The sequence below is a fragment of the Fringilla coelebs genome (assembly GCF_963513975.1).
Source record: "Fringilla coelebs genome assembly, chromosome: 18".
NCBI classification, from domain to species: Eukaryota; Metazoa; Chordata; class Aves; order Passeriformes; family Fringillidae; genus Fringilla; species Fringilla coelebs.
In genome coordinates this window covers 6,223,229-6,244,561 of record NC_140044.1, presented here as the reverse complement: position 1 = coordinate 6,244,561, position 21,333 = coordinate 6,223,229, and the positions used below count along the sequence as shown (strand labels likewise).

Below are 21,333 nucleotides of genomic sequence, written 5' to 3'. Positions count from 1 at the left end.
CCTACGCCTTTATGAAAAGATATATCCTGAAACGACCTCCTGCTTTGTACAGAAGGGCTTGTGGGATTGAGGCTTTGAAAAAGCATGAGGATGATGCATTCTTCAGACAAATAGCTCTTGTTATTCTAGCTGCCTTCATCCATATCCCTCAGTGGGATGAATAAACCAGTAACTGTTGTAGAAATGGTAGTATCTGTTTTAAAGACATTTTCGACCCTGTCAACAAGGAAGTATAAGAACCTCTAAACCCTGCTTCATATCTATGACTGCAGTGCTCTTTTGTTTAAATGACAGGGACTATCTGTGACGACCCAAAGAGCCACAAAGGGGTAGAGCAAGGACACAAGCTCTGCCTGAGCTTCCCCAGAAAGACCTGTCCATGCTAAGATGCCCTCGCAGCATCCTGCCCACTGCAGGTAACACCAGCACATCCTTATTGAAATCGGGATGTGCCAGAACTTTTCCTTGCCTCTTCTTACTCACAACAAGTCCCAAAGTCCACCTACACTGAGCATGAGGCAATGGTTGAATGGTTTCTACTCAAACAGGGGCTAACCTGGCCTTAGCACTGCAGGGAAGTTGGTTTTGATAAGCCAAGTCCCGGATAAAGCTCCTCAGACTTTGCTATTTGTTAGAGGACTCCCACTCAAGCTCCAGCATTTAATAATCCAGCCTAACCATACTGAGGCTGTTTAGCAATTAAATAACATAAATCCAGAAGCTAGATTAATAAACAGTCTGGTCTGTCTAGAGCAGTTTACAGGGTGGAGAGATAAAACTATAAAATATTTATTACCAGCATGGGGATGAAGTCATTAATTTAATAACTACCCATTGCTTTGCTTCTTACAGTTGTTAGGAGTCTGAAGGTTGCAGAAGATTAGGTGGGAAACTTACTGCTTCCCTGCTGAGTGGAGCCTTTCCCATGAAAGCCAGGGCCCAGCTCCCATCTGTCACCCCATTACGTTCAGAGGTGGTGAATATATTACTGTGCTGCTTCCCAAAATAAAACAAAACAAAATTTCTGCTGGCCACATGGCAACCCTCCACGGGACTTAATGAGGACACTGCCCTTTGTGCAGAGGCCACTTCCAACAGCTGTAGAGATGTAGGCAGAGAGATCTCTGACCATGCTCATGACATGGCTCCCATGGTGAGCACAGCCCTGGCAGCACTGCCAGTGCAGGTGCCTTTGGGGAGCAAAGCTTTGGCTGCCTCTTGTCCTGAGAGGTCAGGAGTGCTGTCGGAGCCTCCCTCATCAAGGATTTCTCAGTGGGTCTTCACGTTTTCTGGAGAGGGAACAAGGGTATTAGCTGGGTCCCTGCTGTGATTTGATATTGGGGAGCATCCAGGACTTAGATCCGCGCATCCTCTTTGCAGTGATTATGGCTGGAGTCCCCTGATGAGTGTGCTCCCCTGCTGACAGCTGCAATTTACAGTGATGCTGTAGCAAAAGTCATGGGGAGAGAGGGAGGGAGGGTGGCTGTGTGCCCTCGGCATGTTTTATCATCCGTTTCATCCCGGGACAGCAAAGGGGTGCCAGCTGAGGGAGTGAGGTTTGAGCAGGAGCCGTGAGTGAGGTGGGACATCACTGCTGATGAGGGGCTGAAACACTGCTAAACCCCCCATGACTGCACTGACAGCAGAGGTAATCAAATTCCCTAAATAACTGAGTCGAATCGTTTGCCTGTTTTGTAAAATAAAGAAACTAAAACCAGGCTTAGCCTGTGAACACCAACCACAGGGGTGCAGCCACCCAGCCCTGCCTGGCCTGTGGCTGCTGACTTGCCAGCAGCACTTAGTGTCCTCCCCCGTTCCTGAGAAGGGCAGAGGAAACAGCTCAGGGAGTCCTGAAGGGTGCTGGGGGGCTCCTGCTGGGACAGAGCTCAGGCACCAGCCTTGGAAGAGCCCCGTTGTCCATGGGCATCCCGATGCTCCTCCAGTCCTGGCAATCTGCAGAGCTACAGGACTAATCCCAGGCAAAGCAGCAATGAGTGGGAATCCTAAGTGGGTGCCTTGAGGAAGTAAGAAAGGTCAACAGCAGAGATGGTGGCCAGGGATGGAGAAATGCATCTGTGCTGTCCGGGTGAGAAAGGAAAACAAGAGCTGTAAAATAATGCTCTGGCTTCTGAGGCTCCCACGAAGGAGACTCTTTTGTGAGGTTTGTGGCAGCTCCAAACAGACAAGTCCAAACCTGGGTGCCCAGGTACTGGAGATGAGAAGTTCTAGGTGAATGGACCAACTGCAATATCTTGGCCAAAATTTTGCACCACAGTGATATTTTAGGGGTACTTTCAGCAGGGTAGAGAGGAGAAGGAAAGAGAGAGAGAGAGTAAATTCTTGTGAATCACAACAGACCTGCAAGATATTTCTACTCTCACCCAAAAAGTAACAGAAAGGTTTCTGCAGAGCATTCACCTCAATTTTTCTGTCACAACAGACTAATTTGAAACTGTCAGCACAAGCATCTTTGTCCTGACCATCCTGCACTGCATCCTGTACACATCCAGCACAGGCAGGGCTAACTGCAGAGGCCCCACTCCAGTATCATGTCATCGCATTACCCTTTCATTTCTCTTATCAATGCTGCCATTCAGTTCCACTCCTTATTCCCAGTCCTTATCACAACGAGCCAAAAAAGTGCAGAACATCAGTCAGGAGGGAAGGAAAAAAAAGAACAGGTGAAATTCTGATTTTGTCAGCTAAAATAGTTTCTAGATGAGCTCACAAAGAAGCTGAATCTTGGTGATTTAGTTCCCAAATTTTACATTTGCTCCCTCACCCCCATCTCTCCTCTCAGCTCTTAGCTCAAAGTGGAGTCCTGACATTGCAAAGTGTTAATAGAATTAGTCTCCTGCTATAAACTGTTCATTGGGGCTTGTTAGCTCAATTGTTGATGCTAAATTCTTATCAGCAGAGCCACCTAAAAGAGCATTAATCAAGAAAGACTGAACTCCCTGCTTGGGTCAGAAATTTAATTAAACCCTGAGTAAAACTGGAAAATCATTTTGAAAAGAGAAGAGACAAATGCAAAATGTTTTTCATCATTTGACTTTGCATCTCCGCAGTCAGCCGTGATTTCAAAGGGTGTTTTGCCACAGCAAAGGCTGAGGGAAATACAGAAAAGACTTTCCTCGGTGCCTCCTTTAATACAAGGTCCTGGTGCTCATCCAGGGTAAATGAAATATGGAAACTCACTGATTGAGGCCTGTTAAGGACCTGCACCCACAAACACAAAGGAGCAGAATGCAAGTCCAAGTAACACAGTGATCTCCTTGAGCAAGGTTCTGTTATGTTTAAGGTTGTGTTATGGTTATTAATTTATGGATTTGCATCTATTTTCCATTTGTTCTGCAGGAAGTCTCATGAAACAAAGCATTTATTTGGCAGACACAGAGAAATATCAGCGTTGGTACGACCTCATGTGGGATATTGTGTCTAGTTCTGGGGTCTCTCTTTGGAAAAAGAAAAGATTAATTTATCCTTGAACAGGTGCGGAGAAGGACTGGCAGAGTGATTAGCAGAACTGAGATCCTATCTTAGGAGAGGAGATTAAAAGAGCTTGGCTTGTTTAGCCTAGAAAAACAAAGGTTAAGAGGGGATATGATTACTTTTCATAAATGCATTCAGGGTGGGAGGAAGGGGAATGATTTATGTTAGAAGATAATACAGGTGGGAGATCAAATAAGGCGCATCTTGGCCAGGAATAAATTTCCACTGGATATTTGAAGATGTTTTCCTGTTGCTGGAGGAGGGAGGTTTTGGAAGGGCCTTCTGAGCAGGATGGATGAGCCCCCGTGGTCTTTGAGGGCACAAATGTGGCCAGCTCAGCCCCACCAGTGAGTCTGTAGGTGGAACACGAAGGACTGCCAAAGGCAAAGGAGGGAAGTGTGACATGGCTGCCATCTGATGGCATTTCTATTATTTATAAATCCATAAAACCCATTGATTTTATTTAATCTATGAATCACTTGAAAGATCCAGGAATTTCTTCCTCCATCAATACGAAAAGCTTGCTTTCTCCTAAATCATGGCAGATGGGCCACGACAAGGCAGCAGAGGGACAGGACAGAGAGCTGGGCTCGCTGGTGCTCCTGGCAGTACCCAGAAGAGATGAAACACCTCTCTGCTCCATGTCCCCACTGTCAGGGATGTCTGGTGACACCTCCTCCCACTCTCAGCCAGGCTGCAGCATCTCCTGGCTGCCTTCCTTCGATGACACACTTAAGTGAGATGAATCCAGGGCTTTAGGAGTCCTTTTTCCATGTGGCACTGGTTATGTGCGGTGCAATCCAGTGGAAATCAAGACATATGTTCTTCCTCTTGCTTCAGCAATTACTCACAGAGCCCAGAGATGAAGTGAAGCAAGAGGACACACACATACACACACACACACAAATATATATATATATATATATATATATAAATATAGAAATCCTTTGCATGGGTAAGAGAATCTCAAGTGACTTGCTGTCAGTGTGTTAATATTAATTCTAGTGTAAGTGCATATGTCTGCATGTATTTGCATATATGCATGTGTGTGCATATGCATATATAGAATATTTGCATATGAAAGTGGTATAGAGCCAAACTGACCACAGAAAAGGCAACACAGCATATTTTACGAAATGAAAAAAAATATGGTGAAAATATACCCCTATGATTTAATGCTCCCCCAGCTCTTAATTTATGTGAGTCCTCCTGTCACTCACTAATTACCCTGCTGACTTAACCAACCATCTGTATCGCCAGGCTGCAGGTCAGCTCAATCTGCTGGGCCCTGGTTTGGGGGCTAAAATGCATTTCTGCTGTTTGATCTTCCAAATAAATGAAAACATCTCATTTTAACTCAACATCACTAAGAGATCAGAAGTTAATTCATGCTGAGTGTTGTTTGAAAATATTTATTAAAGAAATTGGTTTTAAAAAAATGAAGTTGGAAACCGTAAAACACGGGGAAATAAAGACAAGGAAAATCTTGGCTTCAGCTTGGCCTTGTGAAAATTGCTTGCTCTCAGCAATTATCTCAGCTAATGAAGGATGGAGACTGATTCTCCCTGGTGATACTGTGGTTGCTGAGAGCAGGGACTTGTGCCTGCGAGGGAGCCTGCCCCAGCCCTGGAGATGCTGAGGTGCCACCTCCGAACCCCGAGGCAATGCCTGTACTGCTGGGGACACCTTGTGGCGCAGGGCTGGGACAGAAACGCTGCCACTGAAGTGCCTCCATGCCTTGCTTTCCTAATCCTGCTCCTCTTTTTCCACTCCCAGGGCTGCTGGGGCTCTCCAAGCCAGGGGCAGCTGCCCACAGGCGTTTGTAGGCAGGGGAGAGTCACTGATTGTTGCTGACTCTAACTCCTGGCTCACAAAGACCCAGCGAGCTGCAAGGAGGAGAGGAAGGAATTTGTAAAGAGCAGGGAAAGAAGAAACACAGAGAATCAGCAGCTGGAGACCCATGGAATGATGAAACACCCAGCCATGGATTTTTTTCTCAATGTGGGGATTTTTGCAGTATTATCAGGCAATTTTTGGTATCCCCCAGAGCTGGAGCCCCATGCTCTAACAACCATGGAGATGTTTTCAGCCACAGCTACATTCTCAAAGGAAAGAGATGGGAAAAAGCTGCCAGGGGAGGAGAAACAGTGGGAAGCTGGGGGTGAGCCCATGGAGCAGTGACAGTGGGGCTGTCTGGGCACAGTGTGGCACAAGAAATTTGGGCCAGGTACAGCAGAGGTGGAGAAAACAATCTGTCCCTTGGGGAGGATGTGTCCTTTCAGCTGCTCCCTCCCCGTGGCTGTGCTCCTGACAGATTTGGGGTGCAGGCAATGAGGTGGGGATCTGCAGTGGGTAAATGTCCTCCTTGTGTGTGTTTTTTCCTGGCTAATCCCTGTAATTCTCTGCCTGGAAACAGAAGCTGCAAGCCTCACTGATCTTGGCAGTTTAAGGCTGCTAGGAGTCATGAATACACCTGGGAGGGGATAGGGGATTTGGGAATCCCTAAAACACCCCTCAGGTTCTTACTGGGCTTCCTGAGGACTCGCTGCTGCCAGAAAGAAGCACAAGCACTGCCTTCCTCTGCCCCTGTGAGCTCTCTGCTGGCAGCACAGCTGCTTTAGCAACAACTGCAATTTTTTTTTTTAACCCAGCTTTTACTTTAACAATTTTTGCACTAAACCCCCCCCCTCTTCCAAACCCCAAAACCCAACTGCTATTTTTCAAGTGATTCGAGCAGCAAAGGGAGCAGATGCTGAATGGAACCACACGTGCAAGGAGTTTGTGTGTCCTGCGTTTGCAGTTTCCAGTGGGTTGCCATTATCCCTGAGCATTCTCCATGTGAAAGATGAGGAGAGTGCAATCACCACGGCCTGTTTCGGTTGAATCAGCAAGGAGGAGTTTCAGAGCTGGCTCTCCACGAATAATCCCATTCTCCCAGGCAGCTGTCTTCTGCAAAATGAAAGTGCAGACATCTACAGTATTACCCTGCTCCTGTTTGCAGAGTCTGCTGTTATCACGTTAATGAAGGGAGCTGAGATAATCACCTTAAAGCATAAATAAATCTCGGATGCTGATTCACTTTCTCCTATTTGAGTCTCATTTACCAGGGTAATTCTTATTTTTTTCTGCTGCAGGCTTGTTGTGTCTGCCAAGACAGCTTTTTTTTTTCACAATTCATCTCCAGAGAACTTGAATTAAGAGGCCTCTTGTCTTGTTGCAGTTATTCCTTCTCATTTTGCAGCCATATGAAGTCCTAGATGCGAGGCCAGGCCAGACAGTTTTATCAGATCTGCAGCATCAGCCAGTGCTGGGTGGGTCACTTACACATGAAAACAAACACACACTTTTAGAGGATAATTTCTCTCAGTCTTAGACAGGTGACAGGAGACACTTTTCCCCTAGGTCATTGAAGGAGCTCACACAGGTATGTAAAATTAAATTCATGGCCTAACACTCAGTTATGGGACAGGGATCCCACACAAAATGTGGGGCATGTCAGATGTTATGAAGTTTCACAATATTCCATGTTTCCTTCAAGCCCCTGGAATCAGGTGAATCTGCATCTCACTTATTTATCCCTCAGTAAATTCATATCTGGCATTCATGTGTGCGGGGGGGGGGGGGGGGGAATCTGATCATGTGACTAAATTTGGATGTTCATCAGCTCAGAATGAAGAATACCTACCAATTCCCACCACAATTTTTTTCCCCCCTACGTTCCCATGTTTTTTTCCCAAGCCTGACTAATGACACCAGAACATCTGGTGCTGGCCAGGCTTCACTCAGGAGGTTTGGCTCCTGTGTCTGCACCAGCAGCTCACTGGCATCCCCCAGCTCCTGCATCCCTCCTGCATCCTGGGATGCCTCGAGAAGGCTGACCTAGAACAGAGACTAGATGGAGCTAAAGGCAGGCGTGGAGATGGAGCCTTGGTGAGGCAGAGGGGCAGGCATGGAGATGGAGCCTTGGTGAGGTGGAGGAGCAGGTGTGGAGATGGAGCCTTGGTGAGGGAGAGGGGCAGGCGTGGAGATGGAGCCTTGGTGGTGAGGCGGAGGGGCAGGCGTGGAGATGGAGCCTTGGTGGTGCTGGGAACACGAACTTTGGGAAGGGCAGAGAATCTGGGAATGGGGAAAGGCATCCAGGCTGCAATGGGGAGATGCGCCCAGGAGCTCTGCGATGGGAAAAACGAGAGTCACAGATTGTGTCTAGTCCTGGTACGTTACACTGAGTGTGCATGGCAAGGTTTGGGTAGTGGGGTGGCTTTTGGGAGAAGCTGCTGGAAGTTTTCCCGGATCTGATGGAGCCAGTTCCAGCCGGCTCCATCCCCGGGACTCCCCTCACGGAACCAGCCGTGGTACAGTCCTGCCCCCCCCCTCCCCCGCGCCGGCTCTGCATGGTACAGCCCGGACTGCGCCCCCCACTGGGCATCAGTGGTGCGCTCCCTCCCCCCTCGCCCGCGGCGGTGGTGCGCTCCGCGCATGCGCAGTGCCGCGAGCGGAGCTCAGCTGGGCAGTGTTTACAGCCCGAGCGCGCCGGCCCGGGCTGAGCCGAGCGGAGCCGAACGGAGCCGAGCCGAGCCGAACCGAACCCAACGGCACCGAAGCGAACGGAGCCGAGGCGAACCGAAACGGGACGAAGCGAAGGAAGCCGAGCCGAACGGAGCCGAGCCATCCGTTGAGGTACGCTTTTGTCCGAAATCCCGGAATAACCTGCCCTGTGCCAGTCCCGGTGCCGTGCCGGGGCAGGGCCTGCCCTGGAGAGCTGCCGGGGCCGGGCGGGCCCGGTTCTGTGCCTCGGGCATTGTTTGGAGCCCTCCCCGGGCGGTGCTGCCGGGCCGGGGCTGCAGCCGCAGGTTCCCGTGCTGTGCTCCGGCCTGGGCGCTCGGTTCCCGTTCGGGTTTGTTTTCCTCAGAGGGGAGGATGGCGACGAGGGGATGGTTCAACACGCAGAGCCACCTTTGAGGGCTCCGTTTTGCCACCTTTGCTGTCTCTGTTTTGAGCAGCGGCCCGGGTTTCTGACTGTGGACTTCGTCCCTGCTCAGATTTGGGGAAATCTCTGCTTTGCCTTAGAAGCGAGGAGGATGCACCCGGGGTTTGCTGCGGAGGGAGAGGGTTTTGTTTGGAAAAGTTTAATAACAATAAGCCCCTGGTGGGTTCCCATTTCCCACCAAGTGAAGCAAAGGTGTGGAATCACACGGAGAGAGGAGTTTGAATGTCAGAGCTTGAAGTTGTGCCTATAAAACACGCATTTTACTGGAAGTCGGTTAATGTCCAGGGAAAGTGATGATTGCAGAAGTGACTGACACCTGTCACAGGGCGGATATTCCCTGCTCCCATTATGAAAATGTCTCGGCCAGCTGTGTTTGTTGTTGTTTGCCATGGTGTAGAGCATGGAAGAGCACTTGTTGTCTATGGAGCTGAGCTGAAACCAGGTCAGACCAGTTGTCCCAGTGGGACTTGCGTACATCAGCAGGAATTTGTTTGGGATCCAAAGTGGAGCACTGTTAAAGGCACAACTTCGTGCTTTAAATCTAAAAATGTAGATTTTAATTTATTTTTTTTTAATAGCAAAAAGAGTGGAATAATGAAGGAAGCCTAAGAACAAAAATATATCAAAGAAAGTCAAGGAAATCAAGATCTTTGGTGAAGAGAGTATTTTAATGTAGAATGTTAAATAAAAGACTAAAGATACAGGCAGCCCTGTGTTGCAAATGCAGTGAGGTTTTGTGTATGTAAGAGGAGGGGGAAAAATAATTGGTACATTAACCCACCTGAACCTTCAAACTGATGTGTTCCCACTGTGAAGTAATAAAACAGAGTCATTTTTTGTAGAGAAAATGAAGGAGTAACTGTGGAAAGGGGAGGGGTGACGTTTTATTTCAAGTGTTGTTAATGGTCTTGAACTGGATTGATGTGTTTGAGACGTGAATGGATTAAGAACTGGCTCGAGTTCCCTGCCTAAGTATATCCTGTTTTGTGTGCCTCTACAGGTAATCAGAACGGTGTGTTATTTGAAAACTGTGAAATCTCCTTGGAGTCCTGTAGCTTTGCTTTGTTTCCTCAGAAAATGAAAGTTTATAATTTGCTCTGGCTGAATGTAACAAATAAACCCCAACAATTTCGCTGTAGGCAGATCTTCTGATCCCAGGAATGAACTCCAAAGCTGCTGCTTCGTGGTTATTACTGTGGGCAGGGAAAGGCATTGTAAACAAACATGGCTTAAAATCATATTGTGCTTTCTGGAAAGGGTTTTTTCCCCTTGATATATGAGAAGGGGAGAAGAAGCCAGGTTAATTTTGAGTGGTTTTGTTCCCCTGTACGTTTTCCTTTAAAACCTGTAGGCTGCAGTGGGAATTCTCTGTGGAGCTGCTGTCTGTGTCATTAAGTGCTTTACTAATGGTGGTGGCTCAGGCTCTGGAGATGAGCTGTGTGAAAGTGCATTTGCTAAAGTGCATTTACCAAAGTAAGCAAGGTTGACAGGTCAGAGTTTTGTTGCGTTTTTTTGAACCTCTGTGCAGTTGGCATCCTGATGCACGTTCAAAGGAAATACAGTTTGAGATTTTTCTGGATTTCCTGCCTATTTCCTAGTCTTTTCAGGTGCTTTCAGAGATGGAAAGTTTGTGTGTGACAGGAGCTCTGACAGACAGCCCGGACTTGCCCTGTTGTTTAGGCTTGCAGTGAAAAATGACCCCTAAGCGCAGGAGCTGGAATAATCCTTTCTATAAAAGGGTTCAGTGGAAAAGCTGATGTGCTGGTAAAACGGTGGGAGGGTTTGAAGACAGACCTTGCACACTGAAATTGCCTGTTGTGATTTTTTTTTTCCCCACTGGTGTCAGGTACTGGATGCCAGATCTGCTGCATTTTGTTTTCCATTGTTGGCATGGGGGACGGGAGCACTGGGGTGGGCTTTTTCTGGAGCTTGGAGTAGGTTAAGATTTCTCTCAAAGTACTCCATGTACAGCAGCATAATTTAGTGTTGGAGTGCATGTTCTGTACCTCACCTTGCTTTGTTGTTATTTCCCTCTCAGTGTTTATAGGAGGCTGCTGAAGATGGGAGGCGCGGTGAGCGCGGGAGAAGACAACGATGAATTAATTGATAACCTGAAGGAGGCTCAGTACATCAGGACAGAGCTGGTGGAACAGGCATTCCGAGCCATTGATAGGGCAGATTACTACCTGGAGGAGTTCAAAGACAATGCCTACAAGGACTTGGCATGGAAGCATGGAAATATTCATCTCTCAGCACCGTGCATTTACTCAGAGGTGATGGAAGCTTTGGACCTGCAACCAGGGCTGTCGTTTCTGAACCTTGGCAGTGGCACTGGTTATCTGAGTTCCATGGTTGGACTCATCCTGGGTAAATACTTCTTCAGTCACGTTAACTGGTTGTCTTAGAGCTTTAAAAACAAGTTTTAAAATCGGGGATGAGATATTCCTCCACTAATGGAGCTAAAAAGGTAGCTGGGAAAGTAAAGAATGCATTAATCCAGCTCGGCAATTTATCAGGATTCTCACAGCCTTCTCTGGAACTGGATGGGATCCAGATTTCTGTGGCAGATCAGAACAGGCAGCAATGTAGTTCCAAAGGTGGCTGTAGTGGATTCCTGCATGTCTGGACACAAATCTGGGTTTGTTTCCTCTTAAGCAAGACCCCAGATCAGGATCAGGAGTGCAGAGTTGAAACTGGGACTGAGCAAGTCCACAGAAAGCTCTGAGTGCTCGGTGCCTGGTTTGTGTTCACAGCCCTGTCTGAAACAGGTTTAAGATCCACTTTTGACTCTTAACTCTCCAACACGCAGATGGGAATATTCTCTGGAAAACACTTTAATGCAGCAGAACTGATTTTGTGACCACATCTACAGTGGCACAAAGCAAATTATCCAAGTGGAATTGGACAATTTAAATTCCCCCTGCAGTGTTTGAGTCAGATTTGTGCTGCCAGGATAGACAGCAAGTGGCTGTAGGGTAAAATTTGGGGGAGTGTCCAGAATTTTAACTGCTGGGATGTTTATTCTCAGGGTGAAGTCTCATTTCCCATTTGTGATTTTCTCCTAGGTTTGTTGACATTACTTAGAATACCAATTTGTAACTCCAGGGCTTTTATTTTCTTTTTGCAAAAGTTACCCTTTCAGTTCTGAATAAAAAGCATGAGTATTGAACAACTTTTGTATTTTTCAGTTTGTTTTTGCTGTTAATTGAGGTACAGTGTGTGATGACTGTTCCTGGTTAATTGCAGAGATTTTTAGGAAGGCAGTGCAAAAATAACATGTATATGCTAAAACATGCAGGCCATTGGGATTTTTTTCCAGGTAGTCATTTTCACAGCAATGGCATCAGTGTTTCCCTCCTATAGAGAAGTTTCCTGCATAGTTATGAGCAAATGATTCAGAATTAGCTGTGCACAAGAGGCTCAATTACTGCCAGAAATTGCAGGTATAGGATTGCAAATCCCATTGTAGCAGTGAGAGAGCTGACCCCACAGAAACACCAACTCTGACACTCATGGAACAATCTGCTGGAGGAAGGAACCCAAAGTGTGTTAATCCTGCTGGACTGTGTGTTGTTGCTGTTGCCATCCCCTGGTGTTCTGCACTTGCAGGTCCTTTTGGGGTTAACCACGGTGTGGAGCTTCACTCTGACGTGATCGAGTACGCCAAGCAGAAACTGGACTTTTTCATTAAAACAAGCGACAGCTTTGACAAGTAAGAATTCAAAATGCCTGTTGGGATTAATTTTGTGCTTTTGGCTTTACTCAGGGCAGTTCTTGCTCCCATGTGGCCCCTCTGGATTCAGGGTAATCTGAGGATTCAGGCTCCTTAGGCTTGCTGAGCTGCAGTGTGTGACCTTCGAAGCCTGTGTGTGTCAGGGGGAGTTTCAGAAATGTTTGCAGAGTTTTTAATAGCAGTGCTGATGTTGCAGGGCTTAGAGGGAGCTGAGGACGTTTGTTTATTTTTAAATGCACTTGCAGTAACACCTTAAAACTTGCAAGTAGCAATACTTGGTTGTGCCTGTGATCTGAGAGCCTGCATAGCGATGAGATTATGAACTGGTTTTTGTAGTGGCCTAATGTGTTTTATCTGAGAAGAAGGAAAAATGGCATTTTAAAATATGAAGGTAGTTTTATGGTGATTAAGTTGGTACTAAAACTGCCTGGGATTTGATTTATGTTCTTCCTTAGACCCTCCATTCTGCTGCTGTCACAAGTAATGACTTCCCAGCTAGATAACCATTGCCAATAGTAACCTCAGCAATAAAAGTTGTGGCTGTCACATTTTTGGATCTGTTTCACAGTTTGTTCAAACAGGGAAGCAATGGATCTGTGAATACCTGATATCCTCCTCTCCTGGGAGGAAGAAAATGAAAACCATGGCATGCAGGATTTTAGGCTACTCAGCCTTTTGCTGTTCCTGCTGCCCTGGGAAGCTGCTGAGGAGGGGGTTGTATTTTCTGCATGTTGGCAGAAGACTCAAAGTTTCTGGTGCTCAACAGGGTTTTTTTTCAGTCATGTTGCTGTTGTTTGAGATGTTTTAAGGAAGACTTTCTTCTCTCTCCAGACAAATATAACAGTGGAGCCAAAGTAAGCTGAATTCAGAAATTACCATGCCTAGAAAATTGGCTTTTCTGAGTGATGTCTGCTGGGTTGTGCTCCTGGAACAGCGTGTGCAGGAACTGTTCTCTGGCTGCTCTGAATGTCCAGCCCTCTTTGCAAACCCAGAAAGCTCCAGGAAGCATCAGGAATAAATAGGTGCTATGCTGAGCTGCCACTCAAGATACCAGTAAAAGAATGGATGTGTTGAACAACTTCTACCAAAATCGGCCTTTAAACATAGGGCTTAAAACTTAGGGAGTTTTGGAGCTTGTAAGAAAAGCAGAGGCATCATAGAATCACTCATTTTTCTTTTAAACCAAGTCAGAAATACTGCAGACAAAAAGTCTTTTTTATGAAGGGTGAAAACACAGTTCTTTTGAAGCTGATGGGAAAACTGTCATTGGCTTCAGCACAGCTTACTTCTGTATCATCAGGTGGTAATTCCCCACATCTGAAAACCAGTTAAAAGCTTTTGAAAATGCAAAAATAAACCCAGGTGCAGTCCTTAAAAGACTTTGACATTTGGAAGCACAGGTCTAGTATTTGTATTTGCATTTTATAACTGAGTCAGCATCAGGTGACTAAAAATAGCTTGTTCTGAAGAGTTACCTGCAGCTCAAATATGAAATTATGCATCCTTATCCTTTAGGGATTTTAATCCATGAATTCTGACCTCATTTTTCTGTTGTTTTGGGACTTCTAGCTGTGGTCTGTTACAATAATGTCTAGAATAGATGGGCCTTGGAGGAGAAATCCTGTAAAACTGTGGGTTTTTTTTCCAGTGTTTTCCACAGTTCAATTTTTCCAGAATTGTGAAAATAATTTATTTTGATAAATCATCTTATTCTTGTCTAATACAAGTCCTTTTCACTTTCAGGTTTGAATTTTGTGAGCCATCCTTTGTCACTGGCAATTGTTTAGAGATTTCTCCAGACTGCACTCAGTATGACCGTGTTTACTGTGGTGCTGGAGTCCAGAAGGAGCATGAGGACTACATGAAAAGCCTGTTGAAAGTTGGGGGAATTCTTGTCATGCCTCTGGAAGAGAAGGTTGAGTGTCTTTTTACTCATATTTCAGTTATTCTTAATTCTGATCTTGGTTTAGTCAGTAGCTGTTCCTTTATCTTGCTCTTGTAGTAGGCTGAAGAAAGAATTAAGTGCATTGGTTTTCACAATGACTGAAAATTGACCTCTGCACATTCCTAATATTTAAGAAATTTGTAGTTTTGCAGTCTTCCATATATTACAATCTTTTGTTAATTGCAATTTTAGTTCCACACTGCAGAAAATGTGAGCAAAGCTTTGTTTAATTATATAATTTAGTGTTGTGCTTAATGGCAAAAAACAACTTTTTGCTCCGTGACTGGCTCTTGAAAGAGCGTGCAGGATGTCTCTATTTACAAGTGTCAGTGAATTCTTTTAATAAAAAGTGGGTCAAGTGTCTGACCTTTTACCACTGTCAGGGAACCTGAGAGGAGCAGGGTGCAGGGTTTCTTCCCAGTAAGAGGCTGTGCAGTGGGTTAGGGTAGGAGATTTGATCTGTGACCTTTTCAGGAGCGAGTGCTCGTGATGACTCAGGAGTTTTCCCAGAGGTCAGACACAGCTGCTCTGGTCCAGCCTGGAGGAAGATCTGGGCAAGCAGAGTGACCCAAATTACCAGTGCCCATGCTCGGTTGGAATAGATGAAGTTAATTGGGGCCAGTCCTGCAAGGAGTTCCCAATTTCTTTTCAAAAAACCAGTGTTGTTTCTCATCACCTTTTACTGTTGCAGCTTCCAGTACTTCAACTTGTCCAGGCAAAAAAGTCATTTGTTCATTTTTTTTGTTCAAAAATCTCACTGTAGTTCTCACAATGGACAATAATTCCTTGTTTTGCTTCAGTTGACTAAGATAACTCGGACTGGTCCTTCTGCCTGGGAGACCAAGAAGATTCTTGCTGTTTCCTTTGCTCCTTTGATTCAGCCAAACCACACAGATTCAGGAAAATCAAGGCTTGTTCACTTGCGTGAGTACAGATATTCCTGAGCTTGGGGGAGTTCCTTCTGCTTGGCTCTGAGCTGTAAGATCCCTGGAAATCCTTTCCAAGAAAATTACTCCAAGTCCTTCCTGTTTTTTGAACAGCTGTCTGTCTTGTGCAAGCATTGGAGTTGAATGAAGTAAATTCTAAATCACAGACTCACAGAATGGCCTGGGTTGGAAGGGAGCTTAAAGATCATTTAATTCCAATATCCCTGCTGTGGGCAGGGACACCTTCCACTGGGCCATCATTCTGAACACAAATTATTTCCTGTGAAGTTGTACCTGAACTTTGCAGGGTGTTTTGTCCTTGTTTCTGCCCATTCTGTTCCAGTCCGGAATGATTGAATCCTGTCATGGTTCTCAGACACTGTGCCACAAGGAGAGGAAAATAAACAAGCACTACCTGTGAACAAATGTTGTATCTACTCAAAGACACTCACCCTCAGCAATCCAGAATTATCCTGAACCTGGAATGCTTGAGGGATACAAGTTGTGCAGTTCTTGGTTAGCTGTTTGAAATGCAGGTTGTATCAGTGGCCCCAATCTTTAGATTAAGACTTCAGTGTCAAGAGGCCTCTTAAGAACACCTGAAGACAGAGGTACTTTCATAAAGAGATTAGTCCGGCTTTGGTCTTAACCTGGAAGGGTGTCTGCGTGAGAGGAGCTCAGGAAACAGTCTGCAGCATGCTAGGAAGTCCAATAAAGTGCCTGTTCCAGTATGTTCTCACTTTGTAGTGAGACCTGCCTGTGAATTAAATGTAGTTATTTTCTCCTTTTTTCATTCAGGTCCCAGAAAAGCTCACTTGTTGGCAGAGAACAGGGACTTTTTGTGTCAGTTTTAATTCATTTTAGTTCATAGATCTGTGTGCATCTATACATTTTTTAAATTTTTTGCTGCATTTCTAAGCTGGCAGCAAATAAGTGCAGAAGACAGAATGGTCTTCCAAGCCGTTAATGTGGGAGGCATTTTAATACAGTAACTTACTGTGATGTTCCTATAATTACTTCTACAAAATGGTTTCCAGCCTGTCTTCACTCACTAAGTCTGAAGCAGTTTTTGAAGAGCATAAATAGTACTTGTGTTTTATAAGTGCAGAACTTGGCAAAGCTGAAGGAACTGAGCAATAGAAAAATCATTTTATGGAAGAATTAAACAGACTTCAGGTTTAGTTATCTACCAGAGGAAAATACCTGATTCTAAGCACTGAAACATTCACAGCTCCCACCACTAAGTCTGCATTCAAACAATATTTAAGATGTGCATCTTAGAATAATTGAGAACTTGAAATCAAGGCAGGAAATTTTTTAATGAGAGAAACGCACAATTAAATTTCGTTTGGAAAGTTGCAACACAGTTTATCCGAGTTGACAGGAGCTGAATAGAGCTGTTTGTGTAATCCCAGCAGGGAATTCAAATGGCCTGATTTAATCTGAGCAAACAGAACTTTTCCTGGGAGTACTGCTGGGGGGAAGTTTCTCTCTCTGTGCTCACAGGTTTCGTTCGCTTGCAGCGCCCGTGGCCGTTCGCAGCCTGCAGGACCTGGCTCGCATCGCCATCCGGGGCACCATCAAGAAGATCATCCACCAGGAGGCCCTGGGCAGGGCTGGGGACGGCCTCAAGAGCCCACCCAGGTTCAAGAGGAGGCGGCTGCGGCGCCGGCGCATGGAGACCATCGTGTTCCTGGACAAGGAGGTGTTCGCCAGCCGCATCTCCAGCCCCTCCGACGACAACAACAACTGCGAGGACATGGAGGAGGACAGGCTGGAGGACGAGGAGGAATCCAAACCCTCTGAACTAAAGCCAGACCCTCCTGTAAACTTTTTGAGAGAAAAAGTCTTGAGCCTGCCATTGCCTGATCCCTTGAAGTATTACTTGCTTTATTACAGGGAAAAGTAGTTTTTCTTCTTTTAGGAAGTGGGAAGTAGGCAGAGAATAAAGTATTCCTTAGGGCTTGACAAACGTGTCCCACTTGCTTGCCTGCCATTGTGACACCCGAGGCACTAGGCTGGCTGGGGAATGTGGCTGCTGTAAACTTCGACATTATAGCTTTTTTGAGTTCTTTCTTTCTTCTCAGTTGTGTGCTATAGTTTTATTCTACAGCAGGGATTCCTTAGGAAGCAAGTTGGTGAAATGCTCAGCTGCTTATGGAAAGGAGGATTTAATTCCCTCGAAACTAACTGCAGGAGATATTCCTAAAAATCTCATGGCTGCTCTACTGAATATCAGTTGGGAAAAACTCCTGAGCAGCTCCCCAAAGACCTTTCCTGTCTGTGCTCTCTCCCACTTAAACCTGCCATGTATTTGCCATGGTGTTTAATGGTGGATGATGATAATTAGTTAAAACCTGACCTGGCAAATCATGTTTCTTCCAGTAATCTAAAAAGCACAACTTTTACAAAAAGGAGAGAATTTTTGGCATTACCCTTGTGGTATCCAGGTTTTGAACGAGAAGGAAAGCATCAGCTCCCCTTTGATTGGTCTGCTTTGCTTGTAAATTATATATTATTTTTCAGTTAAAAGTGTTTTACAAAATACTGGTTTTTTTAATGGAAAACCCCTGTTCTAGAGAATGAGTTGTTAGGTTTTTGTGGTTCTTTCAAAGCAAGAGAGGCAAGTGAGGAATTGCAAAGCTGTTTAACTTTGACAGGATGCAAGGTAGTCAGGGTTGGGACTGCTGTCTCTGAAAATGTTTACAGAGTAATTCTGAGTGGGGAAAAGGGTAGAGAAGAGCTGCAGAGCAGTGAGTTTGTGCAAGCTGAAAGCAGTATCCGTGGGTTTTGCTGTCATGTGAGATAACTCAGATCATCTGGGCTGAGCAGAGTGAGGTGCAGAGCACCAGCCTGAGCAGTAAATCAGCCAAACAGAGTTTTGTGGAGGGTCTGCAGAACCTGAGAGCAGCCTAGAGAGCCAAACTGATGCAGTTCTCAGGTGTTCTGTGTGTGTACCCCTGCTGTGGCAAGGTGGCCAGAATGCAGCTTGTTCACAAGTGTTCCACAGTGGAGTGGAGCTGCTCAGCTGGGTAGGTGATTTTATTCCTGCAGCAATGAAGTAGAAATTTTAACAGGTTCATGTGGAAAGACTCGCCACTCTGCAGTTCTGTGGATGTGAGCTGTAGTTTGTATTCCAAAAGCTCTCTGTCATGGTGATGGAAGGGATGCCATGGAATCATAGGATCACAGAATGGTTTGGGTTGGGAGGGACCTTAAAGGGAGTCGAGTTCCAGCCCCTGCCATGGCCAGGGGCACCTTCCACTAGGCCAGGTTACTCCCAGCCCTATCCAGCCTGGCCTTGGGCAGTTCCAGGAATGGGGAGTCCACAATGTCTGTGGATGATAAAATACTGTGTTTAGAAGAGGTTTACTTAGTTCAGCCTGTTTGGGAAATGTACCTGAACTGGTAAAGGCTGGAAAGAAAGTCTGGAGTCTGTGTTGATGTGAAATAGTCCTAAAGCTGGGGGGCATGACAAGCTCACTGTCAGCAGGTAATGAAGCTGTGTTAAGGCATTGCCCCATCAGAAGCACTTAAGTTGGTATCATTTTGATATCTTTTGGGTTTTTTTATGTGTGCTGTCTCCACATTTTCTGAGGAGAAATGAGTGAAGACTGTATTGCCAAATGGTCCTGAGTTGCACAACTTGCTTCATAAAAAATAGTTTCAAAGTTCTGTGTGACTCTGAAAATAAATGAATAACACATATGTCTAAGCCTGAAGTGGAGAACTTCCCTTCCTTAACAGGATTTTTGTGTATCTTTGGAAATATTGTCTGATAATCCTGTATCATGTGGCTGCTGGCATGTAACAGCATCATAGGCTGGGTTTTGCCTCTGGTTTCCTGTCTCCACTTCTGGTCTCAATGGTACCCCAAGTTATCTTGCTCCCTTGGATTTTGATTTCTTTATTTGCAGTGGGGCAGTTCTGTGGTCACTGAGCTGATGTTTCCTGTAAAGGTGCATGTCCCCATCATTGGATTCTGGCAACTCCCATGAATTTCTTTCTACAAATGCAAATCCTGAATGTGGTGGTAAATAGAGGGTTAATAGAATCTGTGTGTAATTATTCTCAGTGCTTCCCTACAGGCTGTGGCCTCTTTGTTTGTTGGAAAAATCTGTTTAATGGGTGTCATGCCAGGTATGTGCCTTTCTGGATTGTGGCACAATTTCCACACCCCTCCATAGTCCAGGGTGCCTCCTGCTTTTGGCTACCAGGTCATTCTTCAGTTTAATCACAACACTTTCAAAGAAGTCCCTTTAAAAATGACATTAAACATCAGGCTCCTGTTAGTAAGGCTTGCAGAGCTTCTTTTAAAGCTGACCAGTTGAGGGAGGATTATCTTTCATTTATTTCTAGTTTGGTTTTTATCCCCAGCCCCAGTTGTAAAAGGTATTTTATCAGATTTTTTCACCAGATTTGCCTTTTTTATTACATTTGCTAGATTTTTGTAGCTTTCTATAAGATGCATAAATACTGCTATTTTTTCCTGGATAAGGTTGAATAAATAAATATAAATATAAATATATATATATATTCACAGGAAATGTATGTTCTAGGTTGTCAAATTGTCCTCTTGTCCAAAAAAACCCCCACAGATCTAAACAGATAGTAGAAATTCTATGTATTATATAACTGTGAAATAGTATTGCTTATAGCCTGTAAATAAAGGGGAATTGTAAATGCATTTTCCCTGTGCACAAGCACTTGCACTGTAGTTTTGTAGGCATTTCTAGCAAAGGGATGCAGGCAGAGCTGGGTTTGTCTAGATCTGTGAGCTGTCCAGGAATTGTACCTGCTTTGTTTCCTTTTGTGTTCTTAATAGTTGTCACTTTTTTTGTATGTGACTCCTTTTAGGTTTTGATCCTGCAGCAAATTTGCAAAGAGAACTGAACTTCAAGCTGCTTTAGTCATGAGTGTATTAGCTGAAAAATCTGTATAGAAACTGGAGTTCAGTTAGCCTGAGGCATGCAGAAGTGTTATGCAATTTAAACTTTATTAATAAGTGTTTCTGTATCAATAAATTCAGTAAAACCTTTTTAGCCTTCTTAACATGGCTTTGCATTATGTTGTGGTTAGAATACTTTGTAGGTGAGTGCTTATTTCTATAATTGGAGGTCAAGACACAAAAACAGCAGAAAAAAATGCTTAACAGTATGGTGCAGGTGCATAGTTTTAGATGAACTCCTCAAAATGTGTTCTCTCAAACCTGCCCAGATGATGAGTTCCAAACCTTGAAGTAATGCAGCTGTGCAGGATGAATTTTGGGATCAGCACACGCAATACTGATGTAGATTTAATGTGTCAGAGTGGTTAAAGAGTGGACTTAGTTCCCTGACAGTTTGACCTGTAAACAGCAGATATCAAAAGGTGATTTCATTCATTTCTGTACTTCAAGGAGTTGCCTAAGCCAAAGGAGTCAGGAGTTTGTTCTGTGCATTCTGAACTGCAGCTCCCCTCTTGTCCCCTGGGCTCTGAGTGTTTAATTAACGTGGATTTTTAAGAGCGGGTGTTCAAGGCTTTCATTTCTCCAGTATTGAGAACAATATTTTGGTTTCAGCTGTGCTAGGAATCTGATCATAATAGCAAATACAGCTGCTGCTAATTAAATGAATCTGTTAACCTTTATTCCATAGGATAATTGCCTGTCTGTGTGTTTCTTCCTGTCATCTGTGTGTATGATAAATGTCCTTTTCCCAGCTATAACAGGAGATTAGTTCAACGTTAATGTTTTCCTTCACGTGATGCGTGCTGAAAGAAAATCCTTTTCTGCTTTTCAAAACCATGGATGTGTCATACAAATGGTATTGAGGAAATTAAATTTGTCAGATCATGTTTATGTTCACTTCATTGTAAGACATAGAACATCACAGTTCCCTGGGGTGTAGAGAGGGGGCAGGTCCCCTGAGGGAAATCTTTCTGCTGAAGAAATAGAGACAGAAGGGAGAGTTAAAAATAAAATATACAAAGGGTGAAGGGGAAAAAACCCACCTGCAGGACCCCCCTCCCCCAACTTTATTTCTACATATTTCTATGTGTGAAAAGCCTGTGTAGGAGAGGCTGGAAATGCTAGAGCATGGGACACAAGCGTTGACATCATTCCTGCTGTTCAGGAGATGAGTTTTGGTTCTTGCTCAGAGATGCAGGCTCCTTTTTAAAGAATTTGTCACATTGATGGAAAATAAGACAAGTTAATATGTGATTAAGGGGCATGGGATTGCTGGTGTTCCTTAACCCTCACCAACATCCC

General features: G+C 44.9%; 1 protein-coding gene across 1 annotated transcript; it reads left to right on the top strand.

The window, feature by feature from the left end:
- The first annotated feature begins 7,995 nt into the window (after positions 1–7,995).
- On the top strand, positions 7,996–20,863 carry PCMTD2 (protein-L-isoaspartate (D-aspartate) O-methyltransferase domain containing 2). Its single transcript, XM_084217633.1, has 6 exons — positions 7,996–8,169; positions 10,518–10,846; positions 12,089–12,191; positions 13,956–14,127; positions 14,958–15,081; positions 16,607–20,863. The coding sequence occupies exons 2-6, from the start codon at positions 10,540–10,542 to the stop codon at positions 16,990–16,992; spliced, it is 1,092 nt and encodes a 363-aa protein (XP_084073759.1). The 5' UTR covers positions 7,996–8,169; positions 10,518–10,539; the 3' UTR covers positions 16,993–20,863.
- Positions 20,864–21,333: the final 470 nt, after the last annotated feature.

Bases quoted from the DNA above. Each gene is read 5' to 3' on its own strand.
- PCMTD2 (XM_084217633.1), top strand. From the start codon at position 10,540: ATGGGAGGCGCGGTGAGCGCGGGAGAAGACAACGATGAATTAATTGAT. The intron at 10,847-12,088 runs GTAAATACTTCT...CTGCACTTGCAG, and splicing joins CATGGTTGGACTCATCCTGG to GTCCTTTTGGGGTTAACCAC. The intron at 14,128-14,957 runs GTTGAGTGTCTT...GTTTTGCTTCAG, and splicing joins TCATGCCTCTGGAAGAGAAG to TTGACTAAGATAACTCGGAC.